We start from the raw sequence: 23,519 nt of genomic DNA, 5'->3' as shown, positions 1-23,519 counted from the left end.
GCCATTCAACTGACTGGGGGCTCAGCTTCACTTACCTCACAGGGTTGTTGTGAGAGTGAGACAGAGGTGGGGTGTATAGGTAGCCCTGAGCGCCTAGGTTGATAGGTGTGATAAAAAAGGGTTAGAAAGAGCCCTACTTGTGGTACTGATTTATTTCCATGCATAGTCCATACTGGAGACACACTGAAGCTCACAGCAGCTCCCAAGGAAACCTGTGGCCATCTTTTGGGGCATTTCTACACTAGAGGTAAGGTTTGCAGCTCCAGGTTGGGAAATGCATGGATATTTGAGGGGTTGGAGCCTGGAAAAGGTGAGGGTTGTGAAGGGGAGGGACCTCAGCAGAATATAATGCCATAGAATACACCCTCCAAAGCAGTCTGTTTCTTCAGGGTAACTGATATCTGTTGCCTGTAGATCAGTTGTAATTCCAGAAGATCCCCAACCTTGAGGCTGACAATCCTATGGAGGGCCAACAAGAGAACATAGAGGCTAAGACCTTCCCTTGATGTTTCCTCCTGACACTGGTATTCTGAGGTTGACTGCCTCTGAATGTGGAGGTTCCCTTTAGTCACCATGGCTAGTAGCCACTAACAGACCTCTCTCCTGCATGAACTTGTCTGCTCCCCTTTTAAAGCTATATTTGTGGGCTTCTTGACATCTACTGGCAATTCCATATCTTAATTATTTGTTGTGTAAAGAAGTATTTCCTTTTGTCTGTCCTGAATCTACTGCCCCAACAGCTTCACTGGATGCCTGTGAGTTCTTGTATTGTAGAAAAGGGAGAAAAAATTCTCTCCGACTACTCTTTCTACTCTGTGCATACCTTTATAATCCTCAAACTCATTTACAATAGAAATAGTATTCCATTTGGTAGTAGAGTTACCCAATAAAAAGTGTTTCCCCCCAAATGCAGTAATTAGAGAGAGAGATGCAGTGCCGCCCCCCCCCCCAATGTCCAAGGCATACTGAGTTGTCTATTGCAACAATTTAGGGAACAAGACACTGTAAATTTTTTGAGTCCCAAGGCTGTTTAATTCAATTAAAGGGGGGGAGCTAAATATACCGTGCTTAAAAGAAACCGTCTTTGGAATTATTTCTCCCTTGGTCCTTCTTGGTTGGGCATCAACCTTATGCCATTTTAAGTGCGAGGCCAAAATACTTCTTTTTACCCAGGCTTTTAAAGGAAAGTTTCCATCTTTTAAAGCTCTTTTTAGAGTTTGTTTCTTGCCTGAGGGCTGTTTTCATGAATATAATTTTACTCTACTAAAGTTGTTTTATGGTTTTTCCATCTCCCTTTTTAAAAAATGTATAATTCTCAAATGGAAAGTACAAGAAGTGCCAACTATTGAAGATTGGATCTACAAATTGCTGTATATGGCTGAAATGGACAAGATGACAAGAAAACTGAGAGATCTGGACTCAGGGCAGTTTAACACAGACTGGGAGAAGCTGAAACAATATCTGGAGAAGAAGTGGGAGGTGGGAGGAAAACTGTGGCAGTTTGAGAACTACTGAAGTATAATAAAAGTATAAAAGAGAGGGGTGACTTTACCGGGGGAGGAAGAGAAATGTGAATTTATAAGCAGTTAGATTAATTGATTGAGATATATATAGATATGTAAAGGTTAATTGATAGGATATTGATAGAGAATAATTAATGGTAAGGTTTAAACATGAGGATTGAGTAATTAACAATATTTTCTTTTTTTGATAAGATTTATATGCACCAAACTGAATGCATAGAAGAGTTAAATTGATTGATTATGTGATGAGTTATATAGAATTACCATAAAAAGATGAAATGAGTAATATATAGAGAACAAATCAAATTGTTTGATTTAAATGTGGGAAATTTTTATGGTTTATGATATATAGAAATATTCAAAACTGGAAAATGGGATAAATTGTTTATCTAAAGACGTACAGTTTGGGTGTATAATAAGTAAAGGAGTTAAAGATGTACTGCTTAATATAATGGAGAATGTATATTTGTTTTAGATAGAGGAATTTAATAGAAGTAAGGGAAAAGGGACAGAGGGTGGGAAAGCTGTTGGAAGTCAACAAAAGGGGGGGAAAGGGAGGGGGTTAGAAACGAAAAATTAGGGGAAAATTGAATGTAATGTAAAAATAATAATGTTCTAACCCAATAAAAAATTTTTTAAAAAATAAAAAATAAAAAATGTATAATTCTTAGGCTGTTCTTTTTTACAATTATATTGTGTTGTTTTTTTACTTTGAGAGTTGCCTTGAGGAGGATTCTGGAGAGGCAGCACATCAATCTTATAAAGAATTTAATTTTAAAGTAGACACTTCTTTTTTTAAAAGCTACCAAGACCTGCTACTGTAACTGATCCTAAGGGGGAGATAGACAAGCACTGGAACGAGCCAATGGGAGAGCTGCTGAAAGGAGAGACAGCCAATCAGGAAACACAAGGCTCTAAATCCTATCCTCTATGCTTTGAGAAGTTTTGGAGGGAAAAGTCCTGAGGGAAGGAAAAGAGCTCAGCTGCTTTTTCAAAGTATCCTTCTTGAGCCATATTTTTGTGATTCAGTCACAACATGATATTTATTTATTTCATTTGTATACTACCCCTCAACCAGAACACTCATTTAAGGATGGCTAACAGCTGATGAAAATAATATCACAACAATAAAATACAAAGGAAATCGAAAATACAAAATAGCAGGAAAATACAGGAAGGAGCATTAAAAATCATCAAGTCATCACTGGAAATAAAAATACAGGGTATGACTATATATGCCTAGTATGGTTTCCTCACATCTTTCCTAAAAAATGGATTGAAATTGTAAGCACTCCACACACTGTCAGTTCTGTGAATACTGAATACTCTTCCCCCCATCTTTGTGCACTTAATATATATATATATATATATATTATTTCCTTCTCCCGTGTATGCCTCCTTGCCCTAGAGTCTGCAGCCTGGCTCTCCTCCTAGAGCTGTCTCCATGCATTCACTCTGTGAGTGCTTTTCCGTGCTTCTCCTCCACCTTTCTGCTTAGCACAGCAAATTGGTTCATAGTCTGGATTTCAGGTGACATGAAAGAAATGTGGAGACCCGTTTTGGCCCTCTCAATGTCTACAACTATTGAACTATTGCAACCAGGGAAGGTTGCTTGTGACTGAAATGGATTATGGTTGTTGTGGGTTTTCCGGGCTGTATTGCCGTGGTCTTGGCATTGTAGTTCCTGACGTTTCGCCAGCAGCTGTGGCTGGCATCTTCAGAGGTGTAGCACCAAAAGACAGAGATCTCTCAGTGTCACAGTGTGGAAAAGATGTTGGCAGGTCATTTGTATCTACTCAAGAGGGGTGGGGTTGAGCTGAGTCATCCTGTAAGAGTTTCCCAGAATGAACAGAGCATGGTTTCCAGTTCTGAAAAACACTAGGCTAACAAAACACTCTATACTCGACAATAGCCCTGCAGAGAAGATTAGCACATCAAGCACCAATCCATATGCAAAAGAACCTCCTCAGGATACAGTGAAGCCTCCCGCCATTAGCATTCCACACCCTGGGAAACTCTTACAGGATGACTCAGCTCAACCCCACCCCTCTTGAGTAGATACAAATGACCTGCCAACATCTTTTCCACACTGTGACACTAAGAGATCTCTGTCTTTTGGTGCTACACCTCTGAAGATGCCAGCCACAGCTGCTGGCGAAACGTCAGGAACTACAATGCCAAGACCACGGCAATACAGCCCGGAAAACCCACAACAACCATCGTTCTCTGGCCGTGAAAGCCTTCGACAATACATTGAAATGGATTAGTCCACAAACTCAGCTACATTACATAAGTATGTGCATTGTTGACATTCACTAACAAAAACTGACAATTTCCAGCTTTAGACTTCCATCATAACAACCCAAAAGTATGTATAGCCATTCTATACATACAGAGCAAATAACTTGCCTCAGACTACCAGTTCGGATTAATAGAGGTATTCTATATGCTGGAAGGTTCTAAAAATCACTACCAATAAAAACGTAGCATATCAGAGAGAAGACCAAAATAGAACTCATCTCTTTAACATAAAATAAAGTTTTCTGTGCGAATGGAGGATTAAAAGAAGAAAAGAAAAAATGGGAATATGGAAACCGCAGTTTTGTTTAAATAATTTCTTTTATTTCATCTTCAGATACATGCGATAGGTATAAAATCAACAGTATACTAAAATCTGAAATTTGGCATTGTTTTTGAATAACTAATTTGACTTATATATTGCAGCTAGTACATTTAAAAGCAAAGGAAGTGGACAGGGAAAATAAAAAGTAGGAAGGGGGATAAAAAAGAAAAAGAGCTAAGCAGGGTAAAGAGAACATGATCTTGCATTTCTAATTACACTATGAGCTGACAGGTTACATCACTTCCAAAATTCTGCCTTCAAAAATCTCCTAACATTTCAAGAGGCAATGTTGGGAACCTTACCAGAACTGGTTCACAAGCTGAAGTTGGCAAAAGGCATTACACGCAGGGCTCATTTCAAGGGGGAACGCACAGGAACGCAGTTCCGGCAGTTCCCCAAAGAGGTCACATGTCAGGTGGCCCCATTTCGGCCTGGATTGGGGTCGAAATGGCCTGGATTGGGCCTCTGACAGGAGGTGGATCACTCTCCTGCTCATCAGTGGCCTGATCCTGACCATTTTGGGCCCCTTTTCAGACATTTTCAGCCCCTTTTTGCCATTTTGGGCCCAATTTCTGCCCTGAATGGCCAGGATTGGGTCCAAAACAGCCAGAATAGGCGATGTCAGGGGTGTGGCATATGCAAATCAGTTATACTAATGACACACTTCCGATGATGGCAAGAGGCGTGGCATATGCTAATGAGTTATGCTAATGAGTTCCTCCAGCTCTTTTTCTACGAAATGACCCCTGATTACGAGGTTGCTGCATCACATAGCATCTGTCATTTCATCTCAATGAAACCACGGGATTGGCTTCCACAGATCTAACTGTCACGTGGACCTCTCCCCAAAACAAATTAAACATCCCACCCAACAGGACCAGCCAGGGTTATGCTAAATTACAAAATGTTGGAAAAACGGGGTGGGTTGGGAATAAAGCCCAACTGTAAGATCAATGTGTGACCATGCACCAACTTTGTTAAATGGCACCACAAAGTTTGACTTTGTGATCTTGTGGGAACAAGTTGTAGGGGGGGGGCAGGCACAGAGGCAACAATGAGCTAGAGAGAACAGGCAGAGGGAGAGGATTTCCTCAAAGCCCCCCCCCTCTTGTGAAGAGAAATATTAAAACATTTAAAAGCATTAAAACAAAACAATATGAAAACATGACAATATAAACTGATCGGTGGCAGGGTCATCTACCAGCATGCAAAAATACTTTCAACTAATAAATTCAACCCAGTTGAAAGCCCTCCTTCACAAACATTTCATTTCCTACAATCTATATTTACAAAAGCCATTTCCCAACAATCTGTCACACTGTCCATGTGGCTGAGAAACAGAACTCTGATGTCTACTGGAAGTTCTATAATTCCTAGGCATGTCAGGGCCTGATGCTGATTGAGACCTGGGATTGGGGTGTTCAAGCCTCTCCTTCACATGTCCTATCTCCCAGCCCAAAATGCTCCTGGATACCTATTTGCCCTGTTGGTTAAACTTGAGTAACTGATGGCTACCTGTAAGTTTCTCCAATGGCAAATTTTAAGTTGGAAAAGCAGCACGGTAGAAAGAAGATTTAATCCCCTTTTCTGCTATGCCACAGTCATAAACTGGGCCTCTGCGAAGCATGGAACTCCTAGTGCACATCTGACCCAAAGTCTTTGTTGACGGCATAATGTGCAAATCATCCCTCGGTGGCAGAGATCAGCAGGGGCACTGAGCAGTATTCGCTTCCCTTCACAACAGTATCCCTTGATGAACCTGCTCAGATTGTCCCTCCACACACACAAAGAAACAATCATTGTGTTATCCCTTTAGCCAGACATGCTAAACTGGCAGTTTGAACATCTAATAAGCAATGTAATGGGACTAGGATTACAGCAGTCTGAAACAAAACAAAGTATTAGGCATGATAGGTTAAACCATCTGGAAAATAATATTGCATAGTTTGTGTCAATGGCAAAACTTACTTCACTGATTAGAGAAAAGCCAGTTACATTTTTGACTGAATGGAAACCGTTTTCAGACTTTTAACATGAAATAGATAATAATGACTTGATAACATCTAGATTTATGGATTAAGAATAATGAACAACAGAAAAAAGAGGGCTCTTGTGTTTAACATAGCATAACACAACATAAGAAAGACTTTGAAAATGATGTATATTTGTTGCGGATAAAATCGGAACTCAATTTGTAGTTTAGTTTTTTTTCTTTTTTGTTTATTATTTTATGTTTATATGTATTGTTAGTGTGTGTGTGTTTTAGAATATTGCATTTATTTTTTGTTTATTGTTTATAGCTTTTATGTTACCGTTTATAGCTTAAATAAAGAAAAATTCCTCTAAAAAAATAGTATTATCTAAAACAAAGAAGAGTGAGATGATACCTAAAGCAAACAGTAAATATATACTTTACACAGTGATATAGTTCACAGCCCTGTTCCTTCCATAAATCTCTTTTTGAAGCATTTTCTTATAATGTAGCTTCTATTGTTTTTATAAAGATGACTTTCAGACTGCTGTAATCCTAGTCCTATTACATTGCTTATTAGATTTCTTATCATATTTGTTGCATTGACTTACGCTGCGTAAGTCTTAATGAGAAAGGCAGACTATAAAGTAAATAATAGTAATGTTGAGGACTCTTCTGGATATAAAAGGAATGTATTCAACAGTATGGTGGCATAGATGTGGTTATTGAATAATCTCAGAGAACTGAAAATATAATACAAAGATTTATTTGTAGAGTTCTACAATAATTGTTTTTGCTAATGTATGATCTTGCATATTTCCCCCTTTTGTATTTAAATAAAATATCTGCTTGATGAGAGAACGGACAGGAGAAACAGGAGTAACCAGAATGGATATGCTATAACTTACTATGACCGCTTTCAGCTCTTTTAAAATGAAACTGCTTGTCTTCAGACTTAAACATATTACAACTTAAGTTTCAATATCCAGCTAATCATTTGAACCACAAGAAATGATGCAATCAACACACACAATTCCCTCCCAATTGTTGCCACACCTTTGTGCCTAGAATGTAAGGCAAAACTGAAAAAAGTTCTTGGACAGAAAAAGAAATTTGGACCTCTGAGATGCACCTGATAAACTATGTCAAATGGAGATGACAAGGAGTGATTTTCATTGCTATAAAATGAAGCAACAAATAGCAAGTGCACGCGCGTGCACACGCACATGAAGCTGCCTTGTACCAGGGTCTCTCATTTCGCCTACTGTATGGCCCTTTTTAACTGGAGATGCTGGGATTGAACCTGCATGCAGATGTTCTTCCACTGAGCCACAACTTCTCCCCCAAATCTTCTCCTCATAGTGTTCTGCTATGTTCTGCAACTTGCATTGTTATTTATATCTACATTATTGACTATATCACCAAACTGCTCAACTGGTAAGGAAGCAAATGTGCAAGTATCGATGGGTACAGCTCTGTTCAATACCGAAAACATTTATTTGGTGTTTTCATATGAAACAAGTAAGACACAGAGCTGGAGAAAGAGCTGAATGAGCAAACCTCTCTGCTGCTGATTTTCATACTGGTGTAGGCTTCATGATGTGAAGTTAGGCTTCTATTGACTCCACTGCTCTTGTCCTAATAAAGCATGGAAAGGTATTGTGGCTGGTTTTAATTTCTACATTTTACAGTGGATTTACAGCACACCTGAGCATCTAGACAACTTACCTGAGTGAATGCTCTATTAATTCCTAATTTACAGACAAGAGCTCTCCCCAGCCAGTCTGAAGATCTCTACTGTTTTTGCCTAGTGTGAATAATTGCATGTCTCGTAAGGTTTGAGTACTGACTGAAGCAAAATCCACATTCCTGGCATCTAAACGGCTTCTCCCCCGTGTGAACTCGTTGGTGTATAAGAAGGTTTGAGTTGTGACTGAAGCAGCTTCGGCACTCGGGGCACTGATAAGGTTTCTTCTTGGTTTGACTTTTTGGGTTGCTCTGCATCTGACTGAAACCTTTTTTGCATTCCCCTGTCTGAATATCTTTATGTCTCTTAAGACTTCTTTTATGACAGAAGCTCTTCCCACAATCCAGGCATTTAAAGGGTTTCACATCTTTGTGGATCCTCTGATGGTTAGTAAGCCTTTTGCTCAGACTGAAGCGCCTCCCACACTCCAAACATTTGTATGGTTTTTCGCCTGTGTGAAATATTCTATGTTTAATGAGATTTGCATTCCGTGTGAACTTTTTCCCACATTCTGAACATCCATATATTTTCTCTCCTGTGTGAATTCTTTGATGGGTGGCGAGGCTTGAATTCTGGCTAAAGCTCTTTCCACACACTGAACATTTATATGGTTTTTCACCTGTGTGGGTTCTTTGATGCATAGTGAGATTTTTACTTTGCATAAAGCTCTTTCCACATTCCAAACATGTGTATGGTTTCTCACCTGTGTGGGTTCTTTGATGTCCAATGAGGTTGGTGCTCTGCATAAATCTCTTTCCACATTCTAAACATTTATATGGTTTTTCACTTGTGTGGATTTTTTGATGTCTAGTCAGATTTGTACTCTGCATGAAGCACTTTCCACATTCTAAACATTTATATGGTTTCTCACCCAAGTGGTTTCTTTGATGTACAATGAGGTTTACCCTTTGCCTGAAGCCCTTTCCAGACCTGACAGATTGACATGGTCGCTCCCTTATGTGAACTCTTTGATGTCTAATAAGACCTGATCTTTCAAGAAATGTCTTTTCACACTGCAAACATTTATACGGTTTCTCGCCTGTGTGTGTCCTTTGATGCATATTAAGGCTTGACTTCATACAAAAGCTCTTTCCGCATTCCAGACATCTATATGGTTTCTCTCCTGTGTGGATTCTTTGATGCACAATGAGGTATGTACTGTATGCGAACTTCTTACCACATTCAAAACATTTATACCGTTTCTCTCCTGTGTGGGTTCTTTGATGTACAATAAGAGCTGAGCTTTGACTGAATCTCTTTCCACACAGCAAGCAGTCATATGGCTTCTCCCCTGTGTGGATATTCCAATGAACTTTAAGGGTTGATATGCTAGCAAAGGTTTTCCCACAGGTAGAGCATTCAATCCTCCTTTTTCCTTGCTGAATTGTTTCACGGTAGTTATCTTTGTGATAACCAATGGATTCACCTCTTTCTTGTCCCATTTGATCTTCCCCCTGGTTTTTCACAATATCACAATTCCCAGAATTCTTTTTCACTTCTTTATTTGTAACACTTTCCTCCAATACCTGATGAGCTTCATTTTTACTTCCTGCATCCCACACATCTCCTGTTGAAGTAAAGAGACTCTTGATATGAATTCAAAGAAGAAATTGACCATAAAATCAGGAAATGTATCAATGAAGCAACTCAACTACTGTGGAAAATTACAGAATGCAAAAGATGTGTCTGACAGTACACATATTGAAAACTTGGTGGGGAGACATTTCTGCTTCCAATGAGACAACTGGGAAAGAGTCTTGCCCGAGATGAAGAAAAGCCTCTGCCATTCCATACATACAATACTGATTCACTTGTTATTTTGAGGAGCTGAGAATATCAGTGGGGTTCCCCCAATACATTTCTGCAATTAACAGAGCAGGTGATCTGTTGCCCTGCATCAACATGCAGTCTTTGAGCGGAACCACAAGTGACGCCTGACACGGGTTGGACACTTGTCAGCTTCCCTCAAGTTTTGATGGGAAATGTAGGCATCCTAGTCTTGCAGCTTGGCTCTCTGACTGCTGTCCAACGGACTTTTCAACTGTCACTTGTCCAACATTCCACCAACCTGCCTACATTTCCCATCAAAACTGGAGGGAAGCTGACAAGTGTCCAACCTGTGTCAGGCGTCACTTGTGGTTCCGCTCTTTGTGAGTTTAGATGAAGCAGGACTTCAACGCTCAAAGGGGCTGCAGGAAAAGGCTGTCCCCTGGGACTTTCCACCATTTAAGCCCTCTTCCCACATGCTACCACCTGCCTTCCAAAATCCTCTCATGTCACCAAGTAGCTGCCCACTCCTTCACACCATGTGAGCCAGCAGTGTCATATAGCTAACCCATTCCATGTCATTGCCCACTGGTTGTAGTGCTGGAAACATAGCACATTCTACACTTTCCATACCCCTTCCTACTTATACTGCTATTCGGGACGTTTTTTCTGAGAAAAGAGGTGGCGGAACTCAGTGGGTTGCCCTTGGAGAAAATGGTCAAATGGCTGGTGGCCCCGCCCCCTGATCTCCAGACAGAGGGGAGTTTAGATTGCCCTCCGCACCACTGAGCAGCACAGAGGGCAATCTAAACTCCCCTCTGTCTGGAGATCAGGGGGCGGGGCCACCAGCCATGTGATCATTTTCAAGAGGTTCCGGAACTCCGTTCCATCACGTTCCAGCTGAAAAAAAGCCCTGCTGCTATTCTGCTATTCGTCAAGGTATTTGGAGAGAAGCTGGAATCTGCATAAACACCAGAGGGAAGTCAAGCCTTTCACACTACTACTACTGTTCATTCCTAGCCCTGAAGGCATTCATTTATCTAGGTGGAGTATGGAAGGAACGCTCTGCCCTGAAAGTCTTGGACCGTATTCATTCCATACAAATATATGCATCTTGCCCAAAGTACACAGCTAAATTTCCCCATATTAGGATATACATCACCAACACTATTTTCCTCCCATCCAGAAAAATACTCACTTTCATCAGCCATCATATCCTTGGACAATTTTCCTGGAGAAGCCTCAAGCATTCCTCTCGACCCAGGGCTTTCCTGTAACAAATTCTCCTCTTTGATCTCTGTCATGGCCCTTTCATCTGTGGGAGACAGAGAAGATTGTAAGAACCCCCAAAACCTCAGTCTAAGTTTTAGAAAGGCAGGAGATGCCAAAGACGAGAAGAGCAGGTAGAACAGTCAGGGAAACAAAGGCTACACCAACTAAATCAGGGCTGAGAAAAGCCATCACGTCTCACTCATCCAATTTCCTCTAAGGAAAAAATTTTTCCTGTTGGAGCTACTGAGGGGCTGGCCTGGAAGATGGTTTGGAAACTTCAGATAGTCCAGAATGTAGCAGAAAGGTTAATTCAAAGTGTTGGTTTTAATCTATAAAAACCTACAGAGTTTAAGACATGGATACTTAAAAAAACACTTTCTGCATATTTGTGTTAAGCATCAGGGGCATTGTGTTAAGCATCAGGCCCCCTTTTGTGTGCCCTGACCGCCCCCCACATACACACTAGTGGGTTGAATGGCTGTTGGACGTGTGTCCTTTTCAGCTGTGGCCTCCAAATTTCAAGCGTCTTCCTCTTTTCTTACCCACTGGAATGAATTTCATTCCTTTTTAGAGTGTGGCCTTTTTTTTGAAGTTTTAAACCATTTTATTTAACAGTAACATCTGAACATTACAAATGTAACCAAATAAGTGATTGTTACAAATTTGAGTCATGTATAAAAAGTAAGTATACAGAAAAATAAATATATAAACATGAACTAACAACATGGCAATATAACAGGTTTCTTATTTATATATATATCAAACTAGAAAGAGATGGATGAGAAGAAAACAGTAAAGATTTAGTAATACAATAATATCATATGAAGAATGTTGTTGTTACAAAACTTCGGTTCAATTGAGTTGGACGACATTTTCTCAATTAAAGGAAACCATTTAGAGTATGACTTGGTTTTTAATCTTGCTGCAACTATCAAACAAAGGGTTGCACTTTTTATGTCTGTGTTTATCCATCCACCTGCATCCTCTTCTTGAAATCTTTTTTCACAATTCCACTGTTGCACAGACTCTTATCATTTTTGTGGTCCATCCAGCACCAGTGCTCTAATCCTGCTGGAAGGCCCTTTCACACAGACCCTGACAAGGCATAAGAAGTTCCCACAAATCACAGGCATTCTAAGTGAAAATAACAAGGATTCCAAAATTAAAAGGGAGAAAATAAGAGGATGGGAAAATCTCAGTATGTCAGTTTTATAAAGGATCAATAGAGATGGCATTGGTCATAGAAAGATCTCTGTTCCTCCATGGGTTCAAAATGAAGATTCTAGAAACGTCGCTTTTTTATGGTCAGTTCCAGAGGAATAGCCACATTGTCTGTTTTGGGGTGGGTGGGAAAGGCACTGTGACGTGTAACAACGTTTTATTCCATCATACAAATTCATGAACTAGTGCATACGTGTAGTGCAATACTATGCAGACTTACTCCAGTAAGCCCCCCACCGCCCCAGTAAAGTACCCTCCCCCCACTAGACAGGCCATTATGCAGGAGGAATCGGAGGGGAGAACAACAGATTCAAGGCATCATCGAATGCAGAAAGTATCATTTCTGGGTACAGTTGTGCGAGGGGCACATAAAAATATCACCTCCTGCAGAAAACCCGGCACCAACTGACCGCCACACCTAACTCTGTGCTTCCAGGTACCTCCTTGAGTAAAACATAGTGGTAGCAGCATTAGTCCATAGTAAAGTTCAAAAACAGAAAAGCTATGTAAATTTTTATTATTATTTAATACTCAGATTTATGCTTGAAATTGCTTATGTTTCGTTCCAGCATTTTCAGCTCAGATTTGTGCTTGTTTTCAAATTTCTGCCATCCATACCCTGTTGCATTGATTTCAGTGGGCTTAGACTGGAGTAACTCTGCTTAGGATTTCACTGTAAGGCCTCCCTGTGCTGGGTGGACTTCGTTCTGTCACTTTTAGAAGGCGTGACGCGTGGACAGCATCAAGTGGCACCAGACCACACATAGGCAGTCTGGGAATTCTGGGATACAGAAGCAAAAAATGGAACCCATTCAATTGCAAAACTAAAATCCATCAGATATACATATCTCCAGGGCCAAGAAGAGAGTCTGTAACACCAAGAGCAAAGGGTAAAAAAAACAGTAGTCTTTACATGAATAATACTGGAAATTAGTTTCAATTGATGAATAAAGACCAATGTAAGCTAAACTTTACTACTGTGGTTCATTTTCTACTACTTTTGTAACCCATTCAGTAAGGTATATTAAAATTCAGTCAGTGTGTTGCCTTAAAACAGTTCTTTGCCTAAATTGTTCTGTTTATTAGAAATCTTTACTGTCCAAATTGGGTTTTGTATTTTGTAATCCCCTTGCTGTTTGATTGAATTGTTTTTCTCATATTTTGTAATCCGCCTTGAGTCACAATGAGAGAGGCAGACTATGAATGAAGTTAAATAAAATAATGGTGAAGATGATGATGATGGGGGAAATACTACCTAGTGGTTATCAGCAGGCCTCATCCCAGCTTCTTTTTCTTCCCCCTAGTGGTGAGCCCCCCTTTTAACCAGCCAAACTCCAATGTTCTAAAAACAAAGGGATCCATAGCAAAACTCAAAAATGAAATTGAAAAGATATCATATGGCATTTGTTAATAAGATAAAACAAAATCAACACTTGAGCAAGCTTTGCAGCCCTGCAGAACTCTTCATCAGGCTGTATGTTAAAAAATGAGCTGGGTAAGGATGATCTTTCACGCCAGGAGGATGTCGATACCTCTTCCTTCTGCTCTCTAAACAAACCTTCTGACGGAGGAGCCTCACTGGCCGCTCCTTTCTTTAACTGCCCCCCTCCACTAACAGTGATCTCTTGCCCATTCCTGGAGCCCCCACTACCTAGCTGCAAATGATTTGGCTTCCTCCACAGCCCCTCTCCCTCTCGACCTTCCAGCTACAAAAAAGACTGCTAGATCCATCTTCATGGAAAGAGCAAATGGAAGCCAGCGAAGGGGATTTGATGGTGTGTGTGTGTGTGTCTTCCCTGCTCAGTTTAGCAACTGCCTTCCTTCCTCTCCCTTCTCTCTGCCTAGGGTCCTGCACACACACACCCATTCACCCTTTCTCCATCCCAAGCCCCTTTGAACTCACCAGCTCCCTCCCAGCCTTAGAAGCATCAGATAGAAGCTGCCTTGCCTCAGGCAGGAAGGGGATCTAAATAAATGACTTTCACGGTTAATCCCCCCCCCCACACACACACACTTCCCCAGAATGCCTGTCTAGGACTGTGGCTCAGTTTCTTTAACCCTTAGAGAGGATCTCAAAACTTGAGTTATTTAGCAAAATCAAAAAGACTCCAGTAGCACCTTTAAGACTAACCAATTCTATTGTAGCATAAGCTTTCGAGAATCAAGTTCTCTTCGTCAGATGCATGGTACAGAAACTGGTCAAATATAGAAGAGGAGGGGGGAGGAGGGGAGGAGAGAGAAGATGCAGTTAGGGGGGGAGAGAGAGGGATGTAACCAAAACATTCCTTTGCTAGTAGATAACATCTGACGGGGAGAGCTGTGGTTATCGAAGGCTTATACTGCATTGGAATTGGATGGTCTAGCTGTTTTACTGCTACAAACTAACATGGCAAACTCCTTTGAAGCCTCACGCCAAAAGGAGATGTTTACATTTACTAGCAAAGGAATGTTTTGGTTGCATCCCTCTCTCTCCCCCCCAACTGCATCTTCTCTCCCCTCCCCTCCTCCCCCCTCCTCTTCTATATTTGACCAGTTTCTGTACCATGCATCTGACGAAGAGAACTTGATTCTCGAAAGCTTATGCTACAATAAAATTGGTTAGTCTTAAAGGTGCTACTGGAGTCTTTTTGATTTTGCTACCACAGACTAACACAGCTAACTCCTCTGAGTTATTTAGGAAACCGTAAAAGGAGTGGGGAAATATCATTATACCTATTATTTTCATACTGGAATCCAGGATTTCTTAACTGCTAGTAGCTTTCAGAAGAGCCAGGGAACAGTCTCAGTATTTCACAGCCTGCTTTTACATCAATAATACTAATACTAGTACTAATAATAATAATAAGACAATTGGGAACATCATCCCAGATACTACCACAGCAAACCTGGCTACTGAACTTGGCTTACTTATCCTCTCCCACAACCAGGTTGGTAAAGTTGTTGTGGATTTTCTGGGCTGTATAGCCGTGGTCTTGGCACTGTAGTTCCTGACGTTTCGCCAGCAGCTGTGGCTGGCATCTTCAGAGGTGTAGCACCAAAAGACAGAGATCTCTCAGTGTCACAGTGTGGAAAAGATGTTGGCAGGTAATTTATATCAACTCAGGAAAGTGGGTTTGGGTCATCCAAAGTGGGTCATCCTGTAGGAGTTTCCCAGGGTGTGGAATGCTAATGGAGGGAGGCTTCACTGTATCCTGAGGAGGTTCTTTTGCATATGGATTGGTGCTTGATATGCTAATCTTCTCTGCAGGGCTATTGTGGGATGTGGAGTATTTCCTTAGCCTGGTGTTTTGCAGGGCTGGAAGCCATGCTCTATTCATTCTTAAAGTCTCTTCTTTCCTATTGAAATTGTGTTTATGCTTATGAATTTCAGTGGCTTCCCTGTGCAGTCTGACAAAGTAGTTGGAAGTGTTGTCAAGCATTTTAGTGTCCTGGAATAGGATACAGTGTCCTGTTTGAGTTAGGCTATGTTCAGCCACTGCTGATTTTTCAGGATGGCCAAGTCTGCAGTGTCTTTCATGTTCTTTTATTCTTGTCTGGATGCTACGCTGAAAGACACTGCAGACTTGGGAGGTTGAGGGGGCCTGGCAACCCTATGTTGCGCTAGGGTTGCCAGTTCCCTGTGGAGGTGGGAGATTCCCCACTCCCAGCTTCCACCCCGTCACCACTCACCTGGCCAGCAGAGGGAAGCGGTGTGGGAACAGGCCTCCCAGGGCGTGCTCCTGGTGCGGCGCAATAACATCAGTCCCAGGAGTGACATCATAATGCAGGCCCTGGGAGGGCTGCTGTGCTGTGCGCCAGGCCAATTTGGGCCCCAGCACAAAGCGCAGGAACACTCCCAGACTCCGCAATGACATCACTCCTGAAAGTGATGTCATTACATCGCGCCAGGAGCGCACACACACGAGGAGCAGCTGCAGATGAGTGCCTTTTCAAGGGCTGAAACAACCATGGGAGAAAAAGATTACCTGGTTCCCCCAGGTTGTGGGCCTTCGCAGCATTTTTTCATGGATGAATTCATCTCTAAAATGGCACAGGTTTCCACTTGTTAAACCCATAGAAGCCATAATGTCTAGGCTGGCCCTTAGTCTCCCCCTCTTTCTCTGTGGCCCATGGACTACAATGCTGTTCTTCTCCACTGCTCTGACACAGCTACTGGACCCTATCATGGAGCATCACTTCATCTCTCCCAAAGCCCCTCTCCAAATTCCCTGGTTCTCCGGCTCCTACCAGCCCCCCTCTAATTTCACCATGTCTCCAGCATAACTCTCCCCCTTCGATCCCCAGGCCTCTTCCTTGCATTATCTTTTATTCCATTTTCTTGTCTCATCTAGCCATTCCCTCTTGTTCTTCAGGGATACGCACTAGCCATGTGTGAGACATAACCGGGCATCTTAATGATCAAAGGTTTAAAAAATTGTTTGATAAAGACTTGCTGAAGTAGATACTTGAAATGTCTTTTTTTTAATTTGCCACAGATTTTGATTGCCAACTGCCTTAAAAATTTCCTTTTTGTCTTGCCACCAATCTATCCACTTGTAGTTAACAAAGTTAAGCCTTTTAGAAGAATGGTCTCATTCATTTATGAAAAAATGCCATATCACTCTGCAATCCATATATACAAAGATGCAGGTCTCACAAGGCCCAGAACTGAGGGTGCATGTGTGAATGGCCACACCCATGGACTCTTCTGGTCCCTGGGTAACAGGGCAGATAATCTCTCTGGGGAAAGAATTCTTAATACTCCTAGTTCTATCCATTCTCGCTTTAAGTATTTTATTTTTAATGCAAAAAGGACAGAATTTCAAGATCATACATAGTATATCTATATACTGCAGAACTCTACAGAAACAGATGTTTTCTTATAATATTTTTCAGTTTTCAGAGATCTCTCTTTAATCACTTCTATGCCAACATTCTATTTATCTCCATAAATCCAGAAGAGCCTCAAACATATACTAAGTAGTAGCATAATATGTCAAGTCAAGGCACGTTGTTATCATACACAAGACAATGAGTGATTTTTTTTCAGTGCTATAAAATGAAAGAACAACAAGTTGCTAGGGATAAGTAGTGTTCAGGCTACAGAACTGTTGATCTGTTAACTACATTACTGAATATATATCACTAACTGTTCAATAGGCAAGGAAGCAAAATCAGTTTTTTTTAAACATCCTTGGATCCAGCTTTCCTCACTGTCCAAATGTTAAAAACATCCGCTTGCTGTTTCCATAGGGAACAAGTGAGATGCAAAGACCTAGAGGATGTACTGAATGAGCGAATATCTCTACTACACCCTATTCTTTCTAGTGAGGTCTCCATGGTATGAAGCGAGGATACTATATCCTCCAAGTTCTTTTCAAACTAAAGTGTTTACAGTTATTATCTTCTATGTTAATTCTCATATTTTAAATTTGATTTATCTGAAACAGCCTGAAAATTTAGATAAGCTCCCCAAGTCAATGCTGTATTCATGGACAGGAGCTTTCCCCATAGTAAGAGGGTGCCTATTGTTTTTGCCTACTGTGAATAAGCACGTGTCTTGTAAGGTTTGAGTGCTGGCTGAAGCAAGATCCACATTCCTGGCATTTAAATGGCTTCTCTCCTGTGTGGATTAGTTGGTGTCTAACAAGGTTTGAGTTGTGACTGAAGCAACTTCGACACTCCAGGCATTGATATGGTTTCTTCTTAGTTTGAGACCTTGGATTGTTTTGCATCTGCCTGAAGCCCTTTTTACATTCTCCTGTCTCTGTATTTTTATGTCTCCTAAGACTTACGCTATGGCTGAAGCTTCTTCCACAATCCAGGCATTCAAATGGTTTCACCTCTTTATGGGTGGTTTGATGGTTAGTAAGCCTTTCGCTCAGACTAAAGCTCCTTCCACATTCCAAACATTTATATGGTTTTTCCCCTTTGTGGAGTAATTGATGTTTAATGAAATTTGCATTTGTTGTGAACTTCTTTCCACATTCGGTACATTCATATAATTTCTCTCCTGTGTGTATTCTTCGATGGATAGCAAGACTTGATGTCTGACTAAAGCTCTTTCCACATTCCAAACATGTGTATGGTTTCTCACCAGTGTGGGTACTTTGATGTTCAAGGAGGTTTGTGCTAGCAATAAAGCTCTTTCCACATTCTAAACATTTATATGGTTTTTTATCTCTCTGTTTTTTTCGCTGTATGCTGTGGCTGAAGTTATTTCCAGGCTTGCGGATATGATAGGGTCGCTCCCTCACATGAATTTCTTGATGTCTAACAAGACGTGATCTTACAACAAATTGCTTTCCACACTCTAAACATGTATAGGGTTTTTCTCCTGTGTGGGTTCCTTGATGCACAGTAAGGCTTGACTTAGTACGAAACCTCTTTCCACATTCCGGACATTTATATGGTTTCTCTCCTGTGTGGATTCTTTGATGCACAATGAGGTATGCACTGTAAGCAAACTTCTTTCCACATTCAAAACATTTATACCGTTTCTCCCCTGTGTGGGTTCTTTGATGTACCCTGAGAGCTGAGCTTTGATTGAATCGCTTTCCACAAAGCAAGCAGTCATATGGTTTCTCCCCTGTGTGGATATTCCAGTGTGTTTTAAGGTTTGGTATACTAGCAAAGGTTTTCCCACATGTAGAGCATTCAATCCTTCTTTTTCTTTCTTGTATTGCTTCATGGAAGTTACTGCTTCCTTGACCTATTTGGCTTTCCTCTTGGCTTTTTGGAATATCATGATTTCCAAAGTTCTCATTCACCTCTAGCTCTGTATCACTTTCCTCTAAGACCTGATGAGTTTCGTTTTCACTAGCTGTATCCCAAACATCTCCTGCTGAAACAGCGAATCCTAATAGAAATGTAAAGAAGAAATGCAACATCAAATCAGGAAATGTGTCAAATGAAACAATTCAACTACTGTGGAGAGTTATGGAATACAAAAAGTGCATTTGTCAAGACGCTGCTTCCAAACCACCACCAATGAGAACTGACTGAATGACAATAACCACACATCTAAAAGAGAATACCAGCTACCCAAACTGATCACTAATTAGAAATCCTCTCTGTTACGAGAAGACACTTCCTCATGTGAGAGCAAAACCAGCCAGAGAATTTGCTCTTTCCTGCTCTGCCCTGGAACAGCCCTGCCAACCTCTCAAATAATGGGCCGTTTGTTGGTCTCTCTCTTTTTCCTTTTCTCTCTTTCTCTCTCTCTCAGGGTAGAGGTACAAAATTAGGAGATGAGATTTGGCTTAAAAAACTGGTAACTGATAGCAGATTTTCAGTGAAATCCTAAACAGAGTTACTCCAGTCTAAGATCCAGAGAAGTTAGCCATGTTAGTCTGTAGAAGCAATATAGTAAAGAGTCAAGTAGCACCTTTAAGATGCATCTGACGAAGAAAGCTGTGGCTCTCAAAAGCTTAGGCTACAATAAAGTTGGTTAGTCTTAAAGGTGCTACTGGACTCTTTACTATTTTACTCCAGTCTAAGTTACACTTCATTGATGCCTTATTTTGTTTCCCTGTGTCGTCATTTTTAATTTTTACTACAGCCTCAAAACCTGTCATTCTGAACCAATATGAGGCGTGCTCAGATGCAACACTGCTGGGAAAGATCTTTGCTTAAGATGAAGGAAATTTCTGCTTCTCTGTTCTGATAACTGGCTGGCTGGACTAATTTTCTAACTCTTCATAGGGCAACTTTCTATGTCCGTTTATGATCCTGAAAAACTGAAAGTATCAGTGGGGTTCCACCACATATCTTCCTGCAACCGACAGAGCAGATGTTCAATTGCCCTCCTTCAACATGGCATCTTTTCCAGTTTAGATGAAGCAGGACTTCAGAAGTCAAAGGGGCTGCAAGAAAAGGCTGTTCCCAGGGTTTCCCACCCAATAATAATTTGAGCCCCCTTCCCACGTGCCCCTGCCTGCCTTCCAAAATCCTCTCACACTGCTAAGTAACTGCCCACTCCTTCAAGTCTTGTATCCCTAGAGTGTCGTGGTCGGTTGCCAACCTATTCCATGGTTGGAAATGCCGAAACCGTTGCAAATTCGACACTTTCTACAGGCCTTCTTACTTGTACTTCTAATCTTTAAGGGATTTGGGGAGAAGCTGAAACCTGTAACAAGATCCTATGGGAAGTCAACCCTTTGCCCCAATAAGACCATTGCTCTCTAGTCCTGAATATGGATTCATTTATCTGGGTGGAGTATGGAAGGAGCGCTCTGGGCTGAAATCTAAAGCATTTCTGCTACTTTATGCGATATCAGCTAAAGATACATTGCTTAATTTCCCCACTATTACATCACCTGTACTTGTTTTTCTTTGCCACTATATCATCCTCCTCCCATCTAGAAAAATACTCACTTTCATCAGACATATTTTGGAAGAAAATATCCTTGGCCAGTACTCCTGGAGAAACCTCAACTATTTCACATGACTCGGGGTCTTCTTGTAGAAAGTTCTCCTCTTTGATCGCTGTCATGGTCCTTTAATCTGTGGGAGACAGGAGGAAAAAAACCTTCTAAAACCCCCAAAACTTCAGTTCCAGTTTCAACAAAGTAGGAGATGCTGAAGAGGAGAACAGCAGGGTTGCAGGGGGACAGGGAAGCAAAGAAACAATATCAGTGCCCAGAAAAACCATCACATCTCATCAAATCCCTTCTGAGGAAAAGGAATTCTCACGTGGGACTAGCTTGGAAGACGGTTTGGAAACTTCAGATAGTCTAGAATGTGGCAGAAAAGTTAATTCGAGGTGGTGGTTTTTATCTATAAAATCTTATGCAGCTTGAAAGCAGCATATTTAGAGAACCTCTTTATGCCTGGGCATTGCGTTTATTATCGGACACCATCCTTCACGCACCCATTGCCCACCAGAGGGGGGCAAATAGCCATGAGACATGTGCTTTTCAGCAGTGGCCCCCAACTTTGGAGGGCCTTCCCCTTTTCTGATCAACTGGAATGAATTTTGTTAGTCTTTAATGTGTGACCGGACTCATTTTTCTGCAACATCTGACCCAAGCACATTGTACTTCTTATGCCTGTGGACTTGTTCCTGCTGTCCATCCAGCATCTAGCACTGCTCATGCTACTGAAAAGCGCTCTCTCTCATACGCATGCACACACGCACACGCACACACACAAATGTCCCACAAATCATGGGCCTTCTGAGCTAGACTAGCAATGAACTACTTGATTGCCTGATGTTATCATATAGTGTAATCTGCTTACTGATTGCCTGCGACCCAGCGTGGCATAGTGATTAGAGTATCGGATTAGGATCTGGGAGGCCCAAGTTTGAATCCCCACTCTGCCATGGAAGCTTGATAGGTGACTTTGGGCCAGTCACTCTCTCCCAGCCCAACCTACCTCACAGGGTCGTTGTTAGGATAAAATAGAGAAGAGTAGAACAATGTGGGTAACTTCGGGTCCCCATTTGGGAGAAAGGCAGGTTATAAATAAATACGTAAGTAAAATTTAATTGTACATGTAATTAGCCTTGAGTCCCAGTGAGAAAGCCAGAATAGTCAATAAAATAAAATAAATCCTATGAGGCACCATCATATAGCCACTGAATCACAGGCAATGCAGTTCTCCCCTCACTAGACTGTTAGGTAAGAGGAATGAAAAAACAAAAAGAACAATAGGTTCAAGTGGCCATCAAAACTGGGCACAGTTACGAGATGGGTGCATAAAACCATCACCTCCTGCGCAAAGTCCACTGCCAAGTGACCGCTACACCTAACTCTGTGTTTCCAGCTACCTCCTCGAGCAAAAGACCGCAGTAGCTGCGCTGCCTCTTAGCAATAAAAAAGCCATGTGAAATCTTTTATTAAAATTCACCAAAACAACATAACCCGGCATGCAAGCTTGCTTGTTCTCCAGATCTCTTCAGCAGGCTGAATGTTAAAAAAGATGCAGGGGGGGGGCAGATTCCTTCAGGCCACGATAACCTCAAGACCTCTTTGTGCCCGGTGGACTTTGTTCTGCGGCCTTCAAGAGGGTGTGAAGTGTGAATGGTATCAAGTTGCACTATACCGCACATAGGGACGAAGAAGCAGAAAAGGAAAGCCCTTTTAATCGCAAAACTAAAAAGCTAAAAATAAAAGAAGCCCTGAGGCCAGGCTGAACTGTCAGGCTTTACATGAGAATCCGTAACACCCGGAGCAAAGACGTGCCTTTACATGAACAATGGTGGATAGCCATTTTAGTTACTGTCCTTAATAAAGAGTCCATGTAAGGCCAACTGGAGTAACGTTCCCTAGTGGTCATCAGGTCCTTTCCATTCCCCCTTAATCAACTCTACTCAGGTATTCCAAAGTAGACAAAAACAGAGGCAGCCACGTTGATCCATAACAAAAAGATTAGTTACTAAGATCAACCAAGATTTTGGATGCACCTTAAAACAAACGGGAGGGGAGTGCTTTCAGGCCAAGAGGGTCGTATTTCCTCGTTATTCATTCTGGGCAGGATTGCATCCTGAACACACAGTCTCTTTTCACACCCCCATCGATCTGTTGCCCCCCGCCCCGGTCAATATTCCATCATTTTTTCTCTTCTCCCCTCCCCTCCCTTTCAGCTACAAAAAAAGCGGCAGGGAATCACCGTGAAGGAAGGAGCAAAGGGAAATAAGCAGCGACGCGGGGGAGGCTTCTTTTCTCCCCCGCACTGAGCTCCGCAGCCGCCCGCCTTTCCCTCCGCCTTGGGTCCTGCATCCCCCGGTTCAGCGCCCCCTCCCGAGCCCTTTAAACTCACCAGCTCCCTCCCAGCCTCTGAAGCGGAATGCCTTAAGCGGGCTGGGATTCCAAATAAATGACTTGCACAGCTAATTCCCCCCCACCCCACTTCCTCCTGAATGCCTGTCTAGGACTGCGGCTCAGTCGCCTTAACCCTTAGACGGGATCTTGCAAACTGGCTCTGCTTGGGAAACTGGGAGAAGGGGAGGGGGGTGTCCACCGGAACTGTGACTTTGTTATCAAAACCTGGGAATTCTCCCTCGTGGCTTCCTAGCATAAGTAGGGAAGGGCCTTGAATCGCATGTGGGGCGTTGTTCTTTGTGCTGAAAGCCAATTTGGCGGAAGATCATCAGCTTTTCATCAAAACTCATTCTAACAATGGACAACACATTTTATTTATAGAAAAGCGCAAGAGTCCAGTAGCACCTATAAGGCTAACAAAATTTGTGGTAGGGCATGAGCTTTCGTGAGTCACTGCTCGCTTCTTCAGAGACAGCTAGAATGTGAGTCTATCTGTCCTTATATCTTCGTGAGTGGAGTGATTTCAGATGCTGAAGGACAACAACAACAATAATAACATTCGATTTATATACTGCCCTTCAGGGCAACTTAATACCCACTCGGAGCAGTTTACAAAGTATGTCATTATTATCCCCACAACAATCACCCT

At 41.7% G+C, this 23,519-nt stretch overlaps 2 protein-coding genes and 1 long non-coding RNA gene across 3 annotated transcripts; all 3 read right to left on the bottom strand.

The window, feature by feature from the left end:
* Positions 1-6,904: 6,904 nt before the first annotated feature.
* LOC129327871 (zinc finger protein 420-like) lies at positions 6,905-9,307 on the bottom strand. Its single transcript, XM_054976623.1, has one exon. The coding sequence runs from the start codon at positions 9,305-9,307 to the stop codon at positions 7,913-7,915; it is 1,395 nt and encodes a 464-aa protein (XP_054832598.1). The 3' UTR covers positions 6,905-7,912.
* Position 9,308: 1 nt separating this feature from the next.
* LOC129327111 (uncharacterized) lies at positions 9,309-14,083 on the bottom strand. The gene is made up of 3 exons (XR_008596776.1): positions 14,029-14,083; positions 10,831-10,947; positions 9,309-9,432 (listed from the first exon to the last, which is right to left on the bottom strand). It is a non-coding gene; the product is annotated as an uncharacterized LOC129327111 (long non-coding RNA).
* Positions 14,084-16,889: 2,806 nt separating this feature from the next.
* On the bottom strand, positions 16,890-22,948 carry LOC129327088 (zinc finger protein 883-like). The gene is made up of 3 exons (XM_054975523.1): positions 22,869-22,948; positions 20,481-20,609; positions 16,890-18,963 (listed from the first exon to the last, which is right to left on the bottom strand). Exons 2-3 carry the CDS (start codon positions 20,596-20,598, stop codon positions 17,630-17,632), a joined length of 1,452 nt encoding a protein of 483 aa, XP_054831498.1. The 5' UTR covers positions 20,599-20,609; positions 22,869-22,948; the 3' UTR covers positions 16,890-17,629.
* Positions 22,949-23,519: the final 571 nt, after the last annotated feature.

The sequence above is a fragment of the Eublepharis macularius genome, chromosome 4 (assembly GCF_028583425.1).
Source record: "Eublepharis macularius isolate TG4126 chromosome 4, MPM_Emac_v1.0, whole genome shotgun sequence".
In the NCBI taxonomy this organism is placed as follows: Eukaryota; Metazoa; Chordata; class Lepidosauria; order Squamata; family Eublepharidae; genus Eublepharis; species Eublepharis macularius.
Note: the sequence above shows the minus strand (reverse complement) of the source record. Positions and strands in the feature narration are given on the sequence as shown.